This window comes from Schistocerca gregaria, chromosome 2, assembly GCF_023897955.1.
Source record: "Schistocerca gregaria isolate iqSchGreg1 chromosome 2, iqSchGreg1.2, whole genome shotgun sequence".
Taxonomy (NCBI): domain Eukaryota; kingdom Metazoa; phylum Arthropoda; class Insecta; order Orthoptera; family Acrididae; genus Schistocerca; species Schistocerca gregaria.
The window spans coordinates 1024360885-1024383892 of NC_064921.1; the positions used below are offsets into that span (position 1 = coordinate 1024360885).

General features: G+C 39.6%; 1 protein-coding gene across 5 annotated transcripts in view; it reads left to right on the forward strand.

The window, feature by feature from the left end:
* The window catches only part of LOC126335531 (protein CLEC16A homolog), a 232100-nt gene that overhangs the window by 182363 nt on the left and 26729 nt on the right, over positions 1-23008 (forward strand). For 2 of the 5 annotated variants that reach the window (XM_049998902.1, XM_049998899.1), the window contains exons 17-18: positions 3996-4138; positions 6630-6785. In XM_049998902.1, coding sequence (XP_049854859.1) covers positions 3996-4138; positions 6630-6785 — 299 coding nt within the window. Of the gene's footprint in view, positions 1-3995; positions 4143-6629; positions 6786-23008 lie in introns of those variants that run through there. The other 3 variants (XM_049998904.1, XM_049998900.1, XM_049998903.1) reach the window with 3 other exon arrangements.

Sequence of the window (23008 nt, forward strand, 5' to 3'; positions counted from 1 at the left end):
TATAGGCCCCCACCCCCATTTTTTAAAGATTTGGTAGCTTATTGAGATTTGTGTTGGTTGACTTGCGCTGTCCCGTTTTAGCCTAATCCAGAGTTAAAACAATTTGTTTGGGTGCTGCCACAACTATTCCCCCACTCTGCCACATAGTGTTCCACTTACAACAAGTTCGAATGTGTTTCATGCGGGGTTATTTTATCTATGAACCTGGCCTGATTGTTAGATTCTAACTGTGTCATCCAAATGTAGAAGAACTAATTTACATCAAACAAGAAAACTAAATAATTATCTTTAGAATGTAAACTTCATATTATCAAAGACTTCAATGTGAAAATTAAAATTAGTTAATTGGGAAAGAAATTTTATAGACTTGAATCTCATACAGTCTGGCGTTGGTTCAATCCCGCATCTGGCCATCCTGATTTCGTTTTTCCGTGATTTCCCTAAATCGTTCCAGGCAAATGTCGGGATGGCTGCTTTGAAAGGGCATGCCAACATCCTTCCCCATCCTTCCCTAATCCGATGAGATTGATGACTTCACTGTTTGGTCTCTTCCCCAACAGCCACCCAACCAACCTCGCACCCTTTTCCACCCCCACCCCCCCTCCCCCCTTCACCACAGCCTCAAGAAGCTGCGCATGCAGTATTGTCCTGCTGCCATCTAGTCCTTGAACTTTCCTCCGAACAGCACTGACTTTTCTACTCCTATGTGTATTGGCTATTCATGCCCCTGCCCCTTCCACACCCCCCTCTGAATTTCTTCTTTCATTCAACCCGATAGTTGCATTCTGGTCACTGTGGCTGGAGACAGCACAGGCTGCATGAGGGGTGTGTGTGTGTGTGTGTGTGTGTGTGTGTGTGTGTGTGTGTGTGGACGCGCGCGGGTTTGCGCTGTTCCCCCCCCCCCCCCCCCCTTGTGTTTTCTTTTCTTTTAGATAGCTTTGGACGAAAGCTCGATGTGCAACAGTATTTTCATTGTGCCTGACTGCAGCTCAACATGTCATCTTTACAATGAGTAGCACAACTTACCCTTTTTCTAAAATTGTGTTTTTAAAATCTAGACTTTCCATTGTTTACTTAAATTTTAAAACATTTTACTTGCTGGTAACTGTTATGCAATTTTCTTGACTTGCCAAACGGCCAAAGACACCATGAACCTGTGCGCATTTCATTGTAACCTTGTAAGCTCGCTGCTAGTAAATAAGAATCAAAGTTTAATTAATTTTTGGCAATCAGGCTGTTTAATTAATAGTAGAGCTCACATCTGTTGGTTGAAGTCGATTCTTAGTAATCATGGCCATGCCCTAACAAATAAAAATCATCATTAGTAGTATTCAAAGTCATAATTAATAGTATCTATTGTTACTGACTGGAAAAAATATTTAATAACAACAGTTCATGTCAAGTTTCACAACTTTTCTGGAACTCGTTGTCAAATATCACTCACTATGGTTTCTAGCTTTTACACAAACACTGTGGAAATTATAATTTTGCCATTCATACAATTAAGTGCATTACCAGCAATCATTCTCCTAGTTATACGGAAAACCCAACATGAGATACAATCCGCGTAAATCACTTGCTATGTCCTTTTGTCTCTCCCCTGTTAACTAACAGTTCTACATCTATTTTAATATTTTTAACATGACCACACACTTGCATCCATACTCCAGCCCCACACTTGATAAACTTCACAGTGCTAACTCAATCAGTACCTGTGGGCCCCAATAGCTGCACAGCAGTTTAACAATGGAAGAAAGACAGCACTGCCCTGACTGATGTGAGCAGAATGCTTAGTGTCTCCAACAATTATTTGTAGTTTGAACAGTTATTTTTAGAAGTAGCAACATGAAAAAAATCTGAAATATGACATATGGAATATAACATGAAATGACAGGACGTGAAATATGAAATAAATCTCAAAATAATTATTTTTTATTTACAATTGTAAAACAAGTGCAATGTGCCACCCATTGTCATGGCTAATCTTTGAGTAGATCAGCTCCTACTTTAGTTGTGGTGAAAGATGCATGTACACTCCTGGAAATTGAAATAAGAACACCGTGAATTCATTGTCCCAGGAAGGGGAAACTTTATTGACACATTCCTGGGGCCAGATACATCACATGATCACACTGACAGAACCACAGGCACATAGACACAGGCAACAGAGCATGCACAATGTCGGCACTAGTACAGTGTATATCCACCTTTCGCAGCAATGCAGGCTGCTATTCTCCCATGGAGACGATCGTAGAGATGCTGGATGTAGTCCTGTTGAACGGCTTGTCATGCCATTTCCACCTGGCACCTCAGTTGGACCAGCGTTCGTGCTGGACGTGCAGACCGCGTGAGACGACGCTTTATCCAGTCCCAAACATGCTCAATGGGGGACAGATCCGGAGATCTTGCTGGCCAGGGTAGTTGACTTACACCTTCTAGAGCACATTGGGTGGCACGGGATACATGCGGACGTGCATTGTCCTGTTGGAACAGCAAGTTCCCTTGCTGGTCTAGGAATGGTAGAACGATGGGTTCGATGACGGTTTGGATGTACCGTGCACTATTCAGTGTCCCCTCGACGATCACCAGAGGTGTACGGCCAGTGTAGGAGATCGCTCCCCACACCATGATGCCGGGTGTTGGCCCTGTGTGCCTCGGTCGTATGCAGTCCTGATTGTGGCGCTCACCTGCATGGCACCAAACACGCATACGACCATCATTGGCACCAAGGCAGAAGCGACTCTCATCGCTGAAGACGACACGTCTCCATTCGTCCCTCCATTCGCGCCTGTCGCGACACCACTGGAGGCGGGCTGCACGATGTTGGGGCATGAACGGAAGACGGCCTAACGGTGTGCGGGACCGTAGCCCAGCTTCATGGAGACGGTTGCGAATGGTCCTCGCCGATACCCCAGGAGCAACAGTGTCCCTAATTTTCTGGGAAGTGGCAGTGCAGTCCCCTACAGCACTGTGTAGACGACACGTCTCCATTCGTCCCTCCATTCGCGCCTGTCGCGACACCACTGGAGGCGGGCTGCACGATGTTGGGGCATGAACGGAAGACGGCCTAACGGTGTGCGGGACCGTAGCCCAGCTTCATGGAGACGGTTGCGAATGGTCCTCGCCGATACCCCAGGAGCAACAGTGTCCCTAATTTGCTGGGAAGTGGCAGTGCAGTCCCCTACAGCACTGTGTAGGATCCTACGGTCTTGGCATGCGTCGCTGCGGTCCGGTCCCAGGTCGACGGGCACGTGCACCTTCCGCCGACCACAGGCGACAACATCGTTGTACTGTGTAGACCTCACGCCCCACGTGTTGAGCAATTCAGCGGTATGTCCACCCGGCCTCCCGCATGCCCACTATACGCCCTCGCTCAGTCCGTCAACTGCACATACGGTTCACGTCCACGCTGTCGCGGCATGCTACCAGTGTTAAAGACTGCGATGGAGCTCCGTATGCCACGGCAAACTGGCTGACACTGACGGCGGCGGTGCACAAATGCTGCGCAGCTAGTGCCATTCGACGGCCAACACCGCGGTTCCTGGTGTGTCCGCTGTGCCGTGCGTGCATTGCTTATACAGCTCTCTCGCAGTGTCCAGAGCAAGTATGGTGGGTCTGACACACCGGTGTCAATGTGTTCTTTTTTCCATTCCCAGGAGTGTATTTAAAACTGGCTCAGCCATTGTTTAACTGAATATATTGACTGATTTAAATTTAGACCAATTTTTAGGATTATAACTACTACTCTTTGACAAAATGTTTCATGGGATAATAGGGCTGTTTCAAGCAGACTGAAAGTCAGTTTTCACCAATATTTCTTAATTGAAAGCGTAAGCACCCAGAAAGGCTTGAACATGGGTGCCTGTCCCAGTAGTTTGTGCTCCTATTGGCAGCATGTTTGGAATTATGGTACATATTGTTCGACCTGACCCATTCTTGCACTAAAATTACCTTTCCACATTTGATGGTGTTCAGACAACTATTTTCAATTGCAGGCTAACGAAAGGACGTATAAAAGCACGCCAGAAGAAAATGCACATGATAGCCAGGCTTCTAGATCTTCCTACCAATGTGTTGCCATGTCCCTCTCCACCACCTTATAATCTCATGGCACAGCGTGCAGCTGAAGCATCAGCAAGTAAGTAAGTCCATTACTTATGTCAGTAAATGTATGTGAGAGAACTGTGATTTTGGAGGTCTGTTCTCTGTTCAGTGTATCCTTGTTAGTAGAAAAGAGGAAGACTAAGGACCAAATGTTATTATTCTTATTATTTTTTAATTATTAAGGATTAGAAATCTGTCACATTTGTTTTAGTGATTGCACAGAGCAGGAGGGAAAACTTCTGCAGTTAGTTTGGGTTGAAGAGGGAGGTATGAAAGTTGTTAATTCATACCCACTGAATACAGTAAAACAGTGGGGAGAGGGTTTCATTGACTATAGTAAGCAATAAAAGTAGTCTAAACAAGAAAGTTAGTATAAAAGAAATGGAATTATGGTTTTATAGCACTGTAGTGTAAGAAATGCCATGGAAGAAATGTACAGGTATTTTATCAGAAAAAAATATAAAAGTATATAACTCAATAGTGTTTTGTAAACAAGTGCCAGCAGTTACTTTACATTTGTATGTTTGTTTTTGACAGCTACTGATTAGAGGTGGAAATTAGAAATTGTATTTCAAATGGGAAATACAGAACAATGTATAGAGACCTAAAAGGCAATGATTGGGATATTTTATAACATATTGTCAGAGTACAGATAATGATTGTGGATATGAAAAATTTATTTACAGTTTATAGAGATAACCAGTTTAACCACCCAAAGGTATTCCTTATGCCAGGGCTCTACTTGCCCCTCACAGCATCCAAATGGGACAAAGGCAATGATTCAGCAGATCAGCTCTATGTCACTGCTATAAGGCAAATTGGTGTGTGTGAGTGGCTTGTTGGCATATCACAATTTTCTGGTTAGTTTTTGAATTAAATTTAGGTCATGGCTAAGAAAGTCTCCACTTCTATCATTCTATGCAGATATATGAAGTGTATGGAATTTCTGTAAAATTAGTAAAACAAGACCAGCAAATTACTGGCTCTAGCTTTGGTAAATGAGGCATTCATAGATGGCAAAGCATTAACTCCAGAAATCTTGATGAAAACTGTGTTTACCTACAATTAATATGAAGTTTTAAACAAATGATCCACACAGTTACATGATTATTAGGTGGAGGGAGGATGCCACCAGTGATAAAAATGGAATGTAAATTGGGGCCAAGAATCATATTACATAAAGAATTTTGAACTGTATGTAGTGTCTCAAGTATTGAAGTAATACATACCAGTGATTCTAAAATCAAGACTTTTGTATTATACTTTGAGTTGGAGATGGTTGATATCTTTGAAGGATAGTAGAGATAGAGTTAGCTACATATTAAGGCACAAGGTGCAAAAAGCCAGAGGTTATCAAATTATTTGCACTTTCAGTATATGGTTAAAAATGTTTGATTGAGTGAGGAGGAATTTAAGAGAGAAGCAGGGGGGAATGAAGATACAAAAACTGTGGCAGGATACACATTTCTCTCCCTCTGTTTTCCCACCCCAACTTTCAATCTTTACTCAGTTATTGTCCCATTCCAGATTGGCTGTACTTCTTGATTATTTGCTCTTCTGCAGTGCATTTATTAAAATCTTTGGGATTTGAATTATTTCTGACATAATACCAGCACACACTTTCTTTTCATGTCCTATACCTTGCACCACCATTGACAAAAACTGCAAATGTGTCACTGATTTAAACTCCTTGTTTCATTTGTATTTCCTTTCTGTATTGTCTCCTTGCTCATTTTACTGCCACAGCTTTTGAAGACAGTTTTTATGATTATAAAACCTCAAAATACAGCACTAACTTCTTGGTTTCATTTTGACTTTATCACAGATACTACATTACGTAAGTATAACAGTTGTAGCTTTCATTTTTGACTTTCCTGTTTAGATTAATTATTTCTAACAGACCTGATTGATTTCCAGAACATTTATGCAATAAGGTATGACAGGCTTTCAGTGTTCCCTGAATTACTGTAGCTTGTTCTTTAGAGCTTGTAAAAGTTAACTATTTAGTTTTTCTATGTGTGTTTCTTTCTGGCTGATTAAAAATGTTACCCTTTATCACAAGCTAATATACTTCTAACAAGCAACTGACTGTCTTGCCTCTTAATGTGCTACAATGGTGATTTCCTTATGTTATTGTACTCTGCTTTTGCTACTTATAACTTGTCTGCTTTGCTCAGTTCAAGTTGCATTAACGTGTCTTTCTTTCTTTTTTTTAGAAACATTGTGTAGGCTTTTTGCTTGTGTGTGCTCATAGGCATATCCTTGAGCTTCATACAGGTAAAAAAAAACTAGTTTGTTGTATAACAGACAGAGGTATCTTCTTAACTCTTTCACAGTATTTGAAAACCATTACTGTAATGTACATTTGTCATGAAGCAGTGAGAAAAGTTGAGTCATTTAAAATGTTGAAGAGTTACAGTTACATTTTATAAATAAATATTTGGAGAGATTAAGGAAATACTTTGTCTGCTGGCTAAAATTCTTTTTGAGATTGAGCACTTATTACAAGTTTCTGGTGAGTGCAGGATCAAGCAGTGGTAGAGCCCCACAACGTAAAACGTATCGACGCTTTCAATTCCAAGTCAACAGAGTTCCAGGATTTGCAGCAGCCCGTGGCCAGGATAGCCCTCCTTCTACAAGCAGGTCTAGCTCACCATGTAACAGGCGCTCAGGCTCACAAGGTTGGTAAAGGAGTAGAGTTGACATAGAACTGTAAAATTTTGTGTCCAGTGCAGTATTTGACTTTGCAGTGTTATTAACGAGTGAAAAGAGGAAGCCGTCCAAGATGATTCCCTATTGCAGGTACCATATTAAGAAACACTTTTTCTCCAAATATTCCTTTCTGAATAATGTTATCAAACACTCATTTTTATTCTGTTAGTTCTTCCTACATTTCACATACAGTATTTAAATATTCCTATGAATGTATTTTTGCTTTTCCTAGATGTGATTATTTATCAGCTGTTACTGAAATCTGTGTATTTCTTAATTATCTGAGGGATATGTATATTATCTGTAGTAATCTGATTTATCTCAGTATAGTAGTCCATGGTACCTAAAACTTTTAATATTTCATGTACAGATAAGCCTCCAAGACTCTCCTGTAATATATAATAAAATTTAGGCATAGAATTGGAGTGATAGATGGTTGTTTCATCTCCCACTTGTTTTATGCTGAATTCAGTGAGAGATCTCAACAGGGTTTTAAGTGCGCATATTTGTGCCAGTTTTGAAAATAAATAAGGAACTAAAGAATCTAAAAATGTTTTCCAATAGACATAATGCATCTGTGTCCAAACATTTACACTACTTAAGTTCTGTTTTTTCTTAAAAATGAAGTCACGGGACTTGAACAAACCACCTAGGGCTGAACTGAACAGAAAAACTATCCTTTCTTTTAATTTGGGGCATCTACAAAGTAGGAATACTGGCAGGAATTCTTTTACAAGATGACTTTCTTGCCATTCCTCTTGTTAAGAAAAGTTTAATGCAGTAATATATTATTGACCGCCACTTATGATGGTCAGGTTAGTAAGAGCTGTATGCAATTGGAAAATGTGCATACGTTATTTGTAAATGTAGATAAGTTGGTGCATTAATTAATTTGTTAGGTTATTTTCTGATTCATTTTCATTTTGATCTTCTTCCTCTGCTAATTTTCTACAGTAAGAATTTGTAAATAACATGAAATTCAGCATCTGATTCTCTGTTATATACATTTAGGGGACAGCAATGGTGAAAATGAAATAACCCATTAGCTTAGCCCATACAGCCAACTGTTCAACCATCTTCTATGCAGACATGGTAAACCATATTACTGAAGAATGATTTACTGTGTTGCTGCAATATGCATCTCAAAGTATTTAAGCCAATAGGAAGACAACTTTAGTATATTAAAGATTGCAGATTTGCTCTAAGGCATATATAAGTGGCACTACAGAAATCTTGGAGGCAGACATCTCCTCTGAAGTGAAGATAGTCATCTGTGTTGCATGAGTAAATGATAGAACTATTAACAAGTGTCAGAATAGGAGTGCTGGAATAGAAGTTACATGATTTTCCTTAACACCCAAAATTGTACATATTCTCTGTTTCTTCTTAAGCTGCTAACTGGCTGCTGGTGATTTAACTGATAACTGGAAGAGAGATAGAGAAGTACCCCTATCTTACTCTCTCATAGTGATAGGATTCCACATTTCAACATTACCACATGCCATGAAATAAAGTTATTTATGCCGTAAAATCTCTGAATTGTTACGTAATTGTCAAGATGATTGATGTAGAATAGTATGGATTTGTAGGTTGAGAGGCCCGGTGGGGTATATAAAGTCACTAAATGTGTTAGGTTCATTTTGTCTCTGCAGTGTTTCATTATGAAATTTCATACGTTGTTGTTTTTTAGTTGTTGCTGAAGAGCATCAGTTTGATTCTACTATACCACAAAAAATCTTAAGTGTTTGCACAATGCCCCATAGCAGATTGTTAACGAAAGTCTGAGCATACAAGCTAGGTTCCCATATATATGAGTGACTCAGACACTTCTTAAGGAATAGAAGCCAATACATTGTCCTCGATGGCGTGTGTTCATTAGGGACAAGAGTGTTGTCAGGAGTATCCCAAGGAAATGTGATAGGAACACTCTTGTTCTCCATGTTCGTAAAGGATCTGAAAGACAGCGTGAGTAGCAATCTGTGACTGCTGATGATTCTGTAGTATACAGGAAAGTGTCATTGTTGAGTACTGTGCAGGAGGATGTAGGAAGACTTAGTGCAGAAAAATGTAAGTTAAATCAGATGAGTAGGAAAGACAGTCCTGTAATGTTACAGTACAGTATTAGTGATGTGCTGCTTGACACAGTCACATCAGTTACTTATGTAAGCATAATGTTACAAAGTAATGTGAGATAGAGCAAGGACGTATGGTTAGTAATAGGGAAGTCAAATAGTCAACTTCAATTTATTAGGAAAATGTGGTTCATCTATAAAGGAGACAGAGTAAAGAACACAAGTGTAACTTGTCATTGAGTACTGCTGGAGTGTTTGGAATCCCCAGTAGTTCAGATTACGGAGAAACATTGAAGCAATTCAGAGGTATGCTCTTAAATGTTGTACATGTAGGATTGATCAGTATGCAAGTATTACGGAGATGTTTTTTGAGCTCAAATGGGAGTCTGTGGAGGGAAGATGACTTATTGCAGAATGATTCAAGTGCTGCCAATGTACATTCTACATAATTACAGTGAAAACAAGCTAAAAAAAAATAGGACTTCTACGCAAATGCATAAACAGTATTTTTCCCATAGTGAGTGGAGCAGGAAAGGGAGAGATTAGTAGTGGTACATGATACTCTCCACCATGCTCTTTATTGTGGCTTGCAAAGCTTGTATGTATAATTTAATTGGGTAGATAAAAATTCTACTTTCTAAGCGACAGGGGGAGAACACATGAGTAAACATATTAAATTTTGATTTAATTGAAGGAGGAGGAGGGGGGGGGGGGGGGATGGAAAGGAAAGGGATGGTTGCTATCAGCTGCTTCAGGAATTTGTGTGGCACCAGCGGCAACACGTGAAAATGTGTGCCAGACTGGAATTCAAAGCTGAGCTCTCCTGTGTACGAGGCAGTTGCATTAACCTGCACCACACAGGACTCAGTGTTTAGCACAACTGTACAGACTATCTCGGTACGCCTCACAGCCGATGCACACTCCCACCGAGTGCCACGTATCTGCTGTCCCTGTCCATTTTCTCCATGCTCACTACACTGAGATTCCCACAGGAGTTCGGACATACTTGTGTATCCACACTAAAGAAGGTGGATTCATTGCCCATCTAGGCAAGTCAGTTATATGAATGCCTGGTGTCTTTCTATTGGACATGTCCGAAAGAGCAGACACCATGCATTCGTAAAAAAAGATATTAAAGTCTGCAGGTTTTCAGAGCCAGTGGCTACATACAGATTACAATTATTTTCTTTAAAACATTACTCTGCTTTACACAGTTTCTTTTAAATTTTTAGCAACCTGGAAATGTGTTGCAGTGATTCAGAGTAGTATATGTTTGCTTGGTGCTACAAGTAGGCTAATACTTGAAGTATAAAGCACTGAGGCACAAACATGTAATGTATTCCTGCATGAAATGGCCAATGAACATCTCATCACACACTTGAGCTGATGTGCAACTTTTGTATACAAACATTTGAGGGCCAAAAATGTCTTTATGTCTGTCAGTCAGTCAGTTAGTTATTTGCGTGTTATACATCTACATTTATACTCTGCAAGCCACCCAACGCTGTGTGGCGGAGGGCACTTTACGTGCCACTGTCATTACCTCCCTTTCCCATTCCAGTCGCGTATGGTTCGCGAGAAGAACGACTGCCTGAAAGCCTCCGTGTGCATTCGAATCTCTCTAATTTTACATTCATGATCTGCTCGGGAGATATAAGTAGGGGGAACAATATATTCGATACCTCATCCAGAAACGCACCCTCTCGAAACCTGGCGTGCAAGCTACACCGCGATGCAGAGCGTCTCTCTTGCAGAGTCTGCCACTTGAGTTTGCTAAACATCTCCGTAATGCTGTCACGCTTACCAAATAACCCTGTGACGAAATGTACCGCTCTTCTTTGGATCTTCTCTATCTCTATGGATCATAATTGTGATCTCTAACTATGAGTGGAATGAATCGGCTTACAATTATAATATACTTTCTCTCTGAAACATGTGGTAACATGACTGTTTGAAGCACATCGGATAAGAACAGCCACTGCCAGCAGAATTTATTAATGAGACTTTACCAAAAGGTAACTGCTGACAGAACTAACTACAAACCAAAAACACATCAAAATTTACTCTTTCGATTTAATGCAAGTAACTCTCAGCAGTTTTAATACAGACAAGTTGATGATTTCAGTATTAAGCATCATACCAACAATATTTACAATTGCAGCTTAAGAAAAGCAACTGTTGGCACAACAAATGTGAGCAACCAATGCCAACAGAATTTACTATAGGAGCTTAAGAAAAACAACTGCTGGCAGAATTTAATAGAGTGATCGAATGAGCAAACACTTGTTCAGAAACAACCAACAAAGGACTATTAAAAACTGTTCATATAATTAAAATTATGTGTAACACTGACAATTTAAGTGAGTGTTGCTTTTAACTCAGAATGGCTAGTCCACAGAAATACTGGAGCAAATATATTTACTTGTACCAGGCCAGCAAGGCCCTGTTAAATAATGAAATTCAAACCAAACAGTACACACTTTCATTCAGAAAACTTATTACAGAATAGACCCTCAAAATTAGGCAGACCCAAAACTCAACACTGCTAATCACGTCCTGAAATAGTACAACTGTATACAAAATTCTGTCTGCAATATTGAACCATTACATGGTAATGGAAGCAGAACCAAAAAAATACTGAATTTAACAGCACTAGACTAAATAGTTGGGCAGCCACAGTAGTTTCTTAATTTAACTCCATTACTACAGGTTAAGGACATCATAAAGCTTTTTCCATTGCAACTGAACAGTTTTATTTCAGTAGAGGCATTACTTATAATAAACTGACCCCAGTTTTGAGGTCAATGGGTACACGAAATAAACAGACACAATTAAAAATTCCTCTTCCAGTAACACAAGAAACACAATCAATCAATCTCAAAAATTACTTATTTTAGTAATTTTAGTGATTTATTAAGTATAATACGTATACAGAACAACTTGAGATTAAAAGAGCCACTCATAGTCGCAAGGCACAATAAACAACCTCAAATAAAATTTATTTACTACGTCACAGTAGTGACTTCATTTACGTGAGGTTTACAATTTTGAACGGGGCCCTCGAGCAGCACGATAGGACTTTCCCAAGCAGTTCCACTAACACCACAAGATCAGTTACAGGAAACCACTAGAAACCACTTACTAAACAACCTAACATAACTAGTTCAGTGATTGTACTCTGCTTCTAACAAAATTGGGTAACCAGGACGGCAAGGAACACAGTCCACGGAACAATGTAACAACCATTAAAATGAAGAATAAATGCTCACTAGAATATCAGAGGATCCACATATAAATCAATCACAGCCCAAATAACAGAGTCCACAATGTAACTTTCAGTCAGGAGCCAACAGGACTTGATCCACACGTGTCCCTTGTGCCCAGTGGTCAGAACCAAGCAATAGGTAACAAATATGTCACCACAGCTGAGACAGGTTTTTTCTGGATACTTAAATGCGAAGAACAAGTAAATGTCTAACTGTCCCTTCAAAATAAGTTTTCCGCTGGGTGACCTACACTGGCCAACCAGCAACAACTGAGACTTTGAACCAACACAGACTATCACTTAAAATGTAACTACTACCCAAGCGTACCACTGGCCACAAAGTCACTGCCCTTGCTACACGCAGTCACTTAATAGCAACTTACTGACTGTGCCCTTAACTCAGTTACACACTGTCCACCACAGCAGTGCTTAAATCGCTCATCATCAGACAGTGACTCCCCTCTGATGGTGCAGGCTTCATTGTAGACAAGAAAATTAAAAACATTACAGATATTGAAAGAGTCTCAGACTGAATAGAAATACTTGTTTTTAGAAATAAACAAAATATATTTCAAGGAATCTATAGAGCACATGTACTAGTGCGCTTAGTCTTGTGGGGAAAGTAGGAGACCTCTATGAAGAATTACTGAAACTGATAAATGACAGAATCCCACTACAAGATGATAGTGGAGGATTAAGCAAAAGTATGCCAAAAACTGAAGAATGAAACTCATGTAAGTGACACAGGTAATACAATAGCGGAATTTGCAGAGGAGGACATGATTGTCCTTAACACATTCTTCCAGAGGGAGGGAGGGGGGGGGGGGGGGGAGACAGATAAAAACTGGACCTGGCAATTAACATCAGAATTTGACTATATTTTGTCAAATAACAAATGAATTAAACACAATGTGTCAGTCCTAACTCACTTACCAATGCAAATTTTCTGTGGACTAGTAAAATACAGAATAAAAATTGACAGACCTTGACAACAACTAGTCAGAAATAAGACTGGAAAGAAAATTTTTATGATTTATATAAGGATAGGGAGCAAACCAAATACAATTATTCAACAACGTAGAATTGTGGAAAATGAGGGTGTGAATTACACAAAAGGTACAGTCGTGTAACAAGTGTGTATAGGCAGCTAACAAAAGATGTTGCAGATATGAGGGAGACTCAAATAGATGTTATCTATTAAAGGATAGATCAGTAAATCGCTCAAATGATGATAGGAATGCGATAGAATTATACAGGGTGTAACAAAAAGGTACGGCCAAACTTTCAGGAAACATTCCGGAAAAGATCTTATAATGACATGTGTCTGGAAATGCTTAATTTCCATGTTAGAGCTCATTTTAGTTTCGTCCACCTACGCCCAATGGAGCACGTTATCATGATTTCATACGGGTACTCTACCTGTACTGCTAGAACATGTGCCTTTACAAGTACGACACAACATGTGGTTAATGCACAATGGAGCTCTTGCACATTTCAGTCGAAGTGTTGATACGCTTCTCAACAACAGATTTGGTGACCGACGGATTGGTAGAGGCGGACCAATTCCATGGCCTCCACACTCTCCTGAACTCAACTCTCTTGACTTTCATTTATGGGGGCATTTGAAATCTCTTGTCTATGCAACCCTGGTACCAAATGTAGAGACTCTTTGTGCTTGTATTGTGGACAGCTGTGATACAATACGCCATTCTCCAGGGCTGCATCAGCGATTCCATGCGACGGAGGGTGGATGCATGTATCCTCGCTAACGGAGGGCATTTTGAACATTTCCTGTAACAAAGTGTTTGAAGTCACACTGGTACGTTCTGTTGCTATGTGTTTCCATTCCATGATTAATGTGATTTGAAGAGAAGTAATAAAATGAACTCTAACATGGAAAGTAAGTGTTTCCGGACACATGTCCACATAACATATTTTCTTTCTTTGTGTGTGTGAGGAATGTTTTCTGAAAGTTTAGCCGTACCTTTTTGTAATACCCTGTATAAGGAAATGAACTTGAATAAGACATACCATATTTACTCTAATCTAAGCCGCACTTTTTTTCCGGTTTTTGTAATCCAAAAAACTGCCTGCGGCTGAGAATCAAGTGCAAAGCAAGCAGAAGTTCTGAAAAATGTTGGTAGGTGTCGCCACAACTAACTTGTGCCGTTGAATATACGTAGCGCTATACAGGCATGCTTTGTAGGCACAAAGATAAATACTGGCGACAAAACCTCTGCGTCAGTAAATAAATTAAAAAAAAAAAAGGTTGAAGAAGAGTTTTTTTTCTCCGCCACGAGTTTCGACCACTACATTGTCATACATTATCCAACAAAGTAAATACAAATTCCGTATTGTTCACCTTCGAATGTAGCAGAATTTCAATGTACTGTGAAAATCCGATTGGCAAGACTGGGATGTTTGTCAATATGGCCAACTCTACGTTCTGAATTTTTTCCTACTTGTGAGAAGAGATGGTTGCTAATGGGAACCTGATGAAATGTGAATTGCATACAGTATTCTCTTCACCATAAGAATAATACGAATATAAAATTTTTGCCATGTATTCTTTCGTGTTTGCTGCTATCTCATTTAAATACTGTCTGCCTAATAAACTACAAAAGTAGAGTGAGACAACAGCAAATGCGGAAGAATATACGAATCGTGTCATGTTTATATTCGTATTATTCTTATGCCTAATAGTGAGACAGTCAGTAAAGGAAGCACGGCAACTGACTAGATTTTTAAATCTAATATGACTCAAATTTCTGTGCAGAATTTGATGTACTAAAGAAGCGGCCGCAAAGATTTTCAAATGGAGAAAAATGTTCGCCTAACTCTCGTTCAGAACATATTCTGTCATACGCAGACTATTATTTGGTTCTTGTTGACCATTATCAAAGAAAGCAACAGTGTAACAAAAAATAGCAGTCTCTTGCCATTGTTTCACTAATGACACGATTACTCTCTCTCTCTCTCTCTCTCTCTCTCTCTCTCTCTCTCTCTTTTTTTTAATTGTAAGCGGCGGTAGCGCGCACAAAAGCAAGGCATGCCACGAGCGGTGACAGGTCATAAACACGCAGTATCAGAATGCGACAAACAATGCATGACACAATACAGTAATGCATTTTCAGCTTAGAGTGACGTAAACACCTATAACAAAGAAAACGGGACTTATCAGATTAAAGCAAAATCAGCAATTGATTCAAACAAGACGAAGCACGTGAAAAAGGAAGGGTACCCATATAAATACGGACGGAGCGCCTGACGCATAGCAATGGCTACCTGGTAAAGCTTAACTGCTAAGCTTACGACTCGAACCAAACTACTGTAGCTGTATCGTCATTCATTCGACCTAAATTGTGTCTCATATTACAATGGACCAACTTTGTTTCGATTTGGAGGTGCTGCTTAAAACTCTTCTCCCTCCTTGAATTTTCGAGTCTCAAATCTCAGGTGCGGCTTAGATTCGGGAAATTTTTTTTCCCTCTATTTCGAGCCTCATTTTTTAGGTGCGGCTTAGATTCGAGTAAATACGGTAATGATGACTGTAATGAAAATGAAATTGAGGTTTCAGCAGTGCATGTTACTAAGTGAGTGGATAGTCATTTTGCTGTAAAATAACCACACCGTGATGTTATAAGTTTTTGTTTTATTGCTATGAAATAGTTTCAACCTAACACTCATCTTCTGGAAGAACTTCAAAAAATAGATGTTCAAGACCACATGCATTTGCCATTTTAAATGATAAGTTCTGCCAGAAGGTGACTGTTATTGAAACTGGTTGCAGAGTGATAAAACAAAAACTTAAAACAGATTGGGTTGGTGTTTTACAATAAATTTTATTTTCTTTTATTTTTATTTATTTATTTTTTTTAATGCCACACAGTGTTAAAAAGATTGATAGTAGTAGAGCCAGGGAAACTTTACGGGTTTCCAAGAGATACAAAAGGCTAAAGATGTCCACATGGAAGCATTTAGCCAAAGATGGTAATGTGTAGAGAGGTCTAGAGGTGGCCTTTATGTAACAGTGAATGTTAAATGTTTAACATTCTTTTATATATGGTATGCTTGCTAAATGTGTTTAAATTAATTTACATTTTTTCATTACAGAATTTGTGCCACTATCCCTGCCCCACTCCCACCCACCCAAGATTGCTGAAGAGTTACTATACTCTAAGCTATGTAATCTTCACATCAATTATATGAATATGTCTGAATGCCACTTTGAAAGCAGAAACATCTTAGTTACTTAAACATGTTTGTACAAAAAACTTCTGCAACAATGCAATTCAATGTCTGATATTTATTGTGGATTGGAAGCATGAATTTACTTCAAGGACATGCATTCACACTCGTACATCTGAGTATTGACTGACACGATCTTTCATTATACCATAACAGCAGTATAGAGTGGCATTTTTTCTGTGGTGTAATTGTAGTACCACTCGTGTATACCGCTCCAAATTGTTGTTATATGTTTTCAAGGTGTTAAAATTCTGAAACAAACTGTGAAAGCCTTTGAAGCTATCTGTCCCTTAGGAAACCAGTTTTAGCAAAATAATGTCATAATTAATCACTGTGATTGGTTGCTATCATCATTGCATTACCTGCTAGAGAAACAATCATGAAGATGTATGTGCTCATTGGGATAAAATTAATTCTGTATGTCTTGTATATTTTCAGTTGGATGTTGAGTTAATTGAGATGTTTTTCACCATATTATGAGTTTTATTGTCTAAAATCTCTTCAAACTACTGTTTGCACATCAGTGTCAGTGGTTGAAATGTTTGCTGCAAAACTGTATATTAGCCTTATAAATGTGGTAACATCAAATTATAGTGAAACTGAAATATTTTTTGGTAGTCCCTAATTTACAGCACAGAAGTCATTTATTAACATTTGCTGAATACAGAATAAATAACACACAGCTCATGAAAATTACTGGTCTGTAAATTCTGTAGGACTACAAATGAAAATAATTTGATAGATGCAGTTTCAGTTATGGAGATAGAAAAAATTTATAGGCTAGACATTGTTCCATTATTTAGCTGTATGGTATCACAGTCTGCTGAAATAGAACTTAGTAGTTCTGGGTAGAACTCGAGACTTCATGCTGGACCCAAGCAGGCCCATCAAACATGAAAATGAAGAAGAATAACCAGTGTTGTGCCAAGTCATTGTCGATACTTACGTCAGTGAAAAGGAACACTTTAGCTACCAAAAAAAAGTGTGTCTGGGCCCATGACCGCTTGGCCTTAAATTGGCCGGATGACACCCCATTTGACATGCTAGCCAGATATGCTGTGTTGTTCACCGTTCGCGGCAACCTGCCAGGCATGGTTGTTATATTGCGCATCAATATTATTGTGTCAGCTATCAGTATGTCTCATGAGACTACAAGACATTTTAACTTAAAATTAAAATAACATTTTTTTTTCTTTTAAAGCTGAATGAATGGTTTACAAAATTTACAGACATACGTCTCTGTAATCGTGAGGCACTTGCTATGCCATATTATTTGAAAAGGAATAGTTTGCTAGATATAAAATATAAGGCAAGCAAAAATAGGGCACAAGTTTTGGCCACCATAAAGGCCTTCAGTTTTGTTGTTCTCTGTATTCTGTCCTTTTTTCTTTTATAACTTGAAAATATTGCTTTCAGTTGTATTCTTTCTCGTAAAGACTTTTCCTCCAGTATTTCTCTGTTGTTATTGTAATATTCTTAATTATGCATTCATGTTGCATGTTATTTCAAAAGTATTGTTGTTTAATTGATATTGCATGGTATGATGTGAACCATAAAAACCAGCTTTGCATGGAATGTTTGTGTTTGTTGGGTTATACAAAACTAACTTTTGTTGAACTCTGAAGAAGAAAGTCCAAATGAATGCGTTAATTAATATCTTTAAAAAAAAGTATAGGTGAGTACAACTTTGCTTTAGCATTTTTATGTAGTTGTCTACAAAAATTATTGTGTAAGTTACTTGAAACCTTATACTATCATTATACATTATTCCGATTGGTTAAGCAGAGGTTGCATAGGTATTTGAAGTTTCAGTGTTAGTGTGCTGTTATTTAGTTTAGATTGTGCCAACATTAATCAGTGGTTCAAAGCAATGTTCTTTGCATGTTAGCAGGATTTGTTTCTGTTGTCACGTATATCAGACTTAAGGCTTGATGGGCATTCTTTCTATAGTTCTTGTCATATACACCATTGCCCTGTAATGTCGTCGTCGCCCCCCCCCCCCCCCCCCCCCCCCGCCCCCCTTGTGTGCAAGATTGCACATGCTACACAGCAGTAACTCTGGCAACCTCATCTCTCTCTTAATGTTCATATTCATTGAAACAAATATTACTACTACTTAACGACAACTAAAGCACTTCTGGTGAAAACTGACTACACCTAGACTTTTTTTTCATATTGCGGTCAGTGTGTTGTAAACTACCAAAGCTTGGAAATGAAGCTGGGGCAGTTATTCTTTCTTAGGAAGAGGAGGTATTTTTTTGGGGTATAATATTACTTGGAGCAATATATTATCATTCTCAGTGGTTGGTGCTTCCTTGATGAGAAAAATTATATTTGCTTTTGCTTTACAAAGGAAGAACAGCAGAGTTATTCACACTTACAAGCTAACATCATACACTTCTGCCTAGATGTCAGTAGTGATGTGTTGTGACATGTACTGAATTACACACCAAAAGCATTGGGAAGCCAACGTGACCCATAACCAAAGTCCATGTAGACCAGTTGCAGGTGCTTCCAGGTGCATTTCACTTGGTGGCAGGCCACATGTCATTGACAGGATTGAGGCCAGATGATGTGTACAAGGGGGCAGGGGATACAAACTCTCTCATGTGTTGAGTGTTACTTAATCCATTATGACAGAGTATGGGAGTTAAGTGGGAGTGAAGTGTATTGTTGAAGGTACAAGTTGCATACAGTGGTCTGTAGACAAACGAACAGATGCACTTAATTCCGCAACAGGATCTTGAATATCCAACGTTGAAAGACAATGGCAGACACATCAAAGCCCTCTTATTTCTGCCCATGTAACATCTTCCTACACAAGAATATCTCCACCATTTACCTGAACAGTGCCCTGTTGGCAAGTGGGATGCATCACTGGAACTAATTAGCGATATGCTCATAACCTAGAATTGGCACATTCCAATGTGTACCATGACTCATCAGTCCAGGTGACCTTTTTCCACCCTTAAAATATTCAGTGGTGGTATTCCCTCACCATGCTAACATTCGTGTTCTCTTATATTTAAGCCCAACATTGAATTAGTGGGTTACTTGTTGTACTGCGGCTCAGCTATCTGATGCTAAAATCTGTTAGTCAGTAGGTATCTCTGTTGTCAACACATTGTTATACACAGGAGTTGACTCAGTGTGTGGCAATTTTCCTCAAATTAAGGGATTCCTGGTACTTCCTTCACATGGTGACATGTAAAAATACTGCTTATATCCACACCCAAGGATGTGGAGTTCCCATGGATTGGGCATTTATGACCTGTGTGATCACATTTCCATATGAAATGCGCATATGGCATATTTTGGCCTGGAGTCCCTTTTCGGGGAGTTCTGTCACCTGGTGCAAGTCTTTTTATTTTACCAGACCTCGGAGAATTGCATGTCGATAATGATGAAATCATGATGAGGGCCACAGAACACCCACTCCCCAAGCATAGAGAATCTCTGAGCCAGGCACCCAACCACACTGATCGCTCGGCTACGGATGTGGACGCATGTGCTGATGTGCTGATGTGCTGGATATTTCTTTTATGACACTCAACATACTAGTAATAAATGTCTGATTAACTTTCTCTTGAATTTGTAAAGATTCTCATTTTCTTGTTTCGTGTCCGATGATGACTTATTCAAGATCTTCAACTGGAGTGCAGAACATCAGTCTCAGCTGTTGACAAGGTGACAAAGGCAACATGGAAATTATTTTTGTCTTCACATTTATAATGAAACTAACTTTCATTCTTAACAGTAAGTAAATTTAAAGAGTACTTGGAAGCGAGTGTCTGGCTTCCAAGGTTCCTGAAGAGGCCTCAGGAAGATTTAAAATTATCTACTTTAATCTGTGTTCTTAATGTCTTCTTTTACTAAATAAATGATTCAACTACTTTTATTACATGGTCCAGAATGTAATTCCTCAAGGCAATAGAAACTGAATGTATGCAAAATTAGTTCCCACTGTTTAGTTTTTTCTGAGAAGTTTGTGCTAAATGTCATACTTTTCTCCATACCAATTAACTGGTAAGAGGACAAGTGCTGTTTTTCTGTGAGTGATTTTATGTTTGTTTGTCCTAGTTCCAACCTTTTTACTGATAATTATCAACTAAAAATGACATAAGGTAAACTGGAGAGCTGGTCAGAAATGGCAGATTTTATGTTCTGCCCGTGAGAAATGTGTGGGTTGTTGTTGTCTTCAGTCTGAAGATTGGTGTGATAGACTCTCCATGCTAGTCCATCCTGTACAAGGCTCTTCATCTCTCGATAACTGCTACAAGCTACATCCATTTAAACATCTTTACTGTATTCAAGCCTTGTCTCCTTCTACTGTTTTTGCCCTTGATCTACCCATACAATCTTCGGCATTCTTCTATAGCACCACATATCAAAAGATTCTGTCTCCTTCTTGTCAGAATTGCCTATCATCAATGTTGCACTTTGAAACAAGGCTACACTCCAGACAAAAACCGTGAGAAAAGACTTTCTAACACTTAAATTTCTTTTACATGTTAACAAATTCCTCTTTTTTTTTTTGCTTTTCTTGCTATTGCCAGTCTGTATTTATCATCCTTTCTTCCTTTGCCATCATCCATTATTTTGCTTTCCACATAACAAAACTCATCTACTAAATTTACTATCTCATTTCCTAACCTGATTCCTTCACCCTGATTTACTTTGACTACATTACATTACAGTAGTGTTAATTTTAATGGTGATCACCTTGTAATGTTTTTGCAAGACACTATCAGTTCATTTTAGTGCTCTGCCAAGCCCTTAGACATGTCTGCTTGTGTCTGTGTATGTGCGGATGGATATGTGTGTGTGTGTGTGTGCGAGTGTACACCTGTCTTTTTTTTCCCCCTAAGGGAAGTCTTTTCACTCCCAGGATTGGAATGACTCCTTACCCTCTCCCTTAAAACCCACATCCTTTCGTATTTCCCTCTCCTTCCCTCTTTCCTGAAGAAGCAACCATCGGTTGCGAAAGCTAGTAATTCTGTGTGTGTGTTTGTGTGTTTTGTTCATGTGCCTGTCTGCCGGCGCTTTCCTGCTTGGTAAGTCTTGGAATCTTTGTTTTTAATATATTTTTCCCATGTGGAAGTTTCTATATATATACCACTTGTGACAGAATACTTCCCGGGACTGGATCAGACCTTGAATGTGGCTCTCCAGCAGGGATACGACTTCCTAAAATCCTGCCCCGAAATGAGATCCATCCTTCATGAAATCCTCCCCACTCCACCAAGAGTGTCTTTCCGCCGTCCACCTAACCTTCGTAACCTCTTGGTTCATCCCTATGAAATCCCCAAACCACCTTCCCTACCCTCTGGCTCCTACCCTTGCAACCGCCCCCGGTGTAAAACCTGTCCTATGCACCCTCCCACCACCACCTACTCCAGTCCTGTAACCCGGAAGGTGGACGGATCACCGTCCCCACCAGTGTTCGGTAAAGCAAAGCAAAGCAGTCCACTGTTGACGTTGCTCTCTCTGGCAACACTATTTACGGCGTAATATGACATCCTGATGGACATGACAGAGAAGCAGAAAGGTAGTTCTAGTTGACGAGTGCCTTATGGAGGCAGCTGCTCAAAACTGAGCAGGTGCCCAGGGAGTGGGGTGCCTGTGTGGTGGCTGCAACTCATGGAATTGCTGTGTACCTCCTTCCATGTACACGGTATACCTCCCCTGGGAGGGGGGGGGGGGGGGGGGGGACTATTAAAGCAGGCTGGCTTATTAGCACCCTGCTTTCTTGCTCACCAGCTTGTATTGTTGTTGGGTACATCCATGTTTCCCCTGGCTCCAGCCTCCCTCTGGCATTCACCTGCGATACTATAGGGAAGCAACCGTGAAGGGGCGGCCAGTGAAGAGTTTGCCATTTCGACATCCATAGGCTACATGTCTTCCGATTTTGTACAAGGAGTTTCGCCCATGTTCATGTGAGTGCTGTGCAGCCTGAACTGTACCCTATAGAATAATTGCAGGAAATGGTGGCACATTAGAACTGTTTCTACTCCATATGAATATTTCACTTTAAACATCGAATTGCCTAGCTGCTTTTTGACTATGATTCATACGCATATCTTTTTCTCATCTTTGTTCATTGAAATGAGTACCGGATTATCAAATTTAAAATGTTGTTCTTGCAACTGTCAATGCAGCTTGGCCTGTGGAGCACGAGTGGCTTTAAAATTGGTATTATTGTTTGTTGCATACTTCTGTGGAATTGCTTATCTCAAGATTGTGCATTGTGTGGACTGGCTCTGTACTCAAGAGAGGAAGATCAATAAGGCTTATGTCTATATTATATTGTTGAACCGCCTTCATCATGTGTGACCTGAAAGTTTGTATTGATCTTTCAGCGAGTTCATTGGCTCCAGGATGTAACGCTGCAGTCTTGAAGTGTAAATTGCTGTTGGTTTCACAAAATAGTTAAAATTTCTGAGAAGAAAGTTGTATCTCATTGTCGGCGACGTTGTACCACAAATGTTATTTATGGATTCTTCTGTCACTTCTTGATAGAACAATTCCATATTGAGGGTTCTACATCTACATCCATACTCCGCTAGCCACCTGACGGTGTGTGGCGGAGGGTACCCTGAGTACCTCT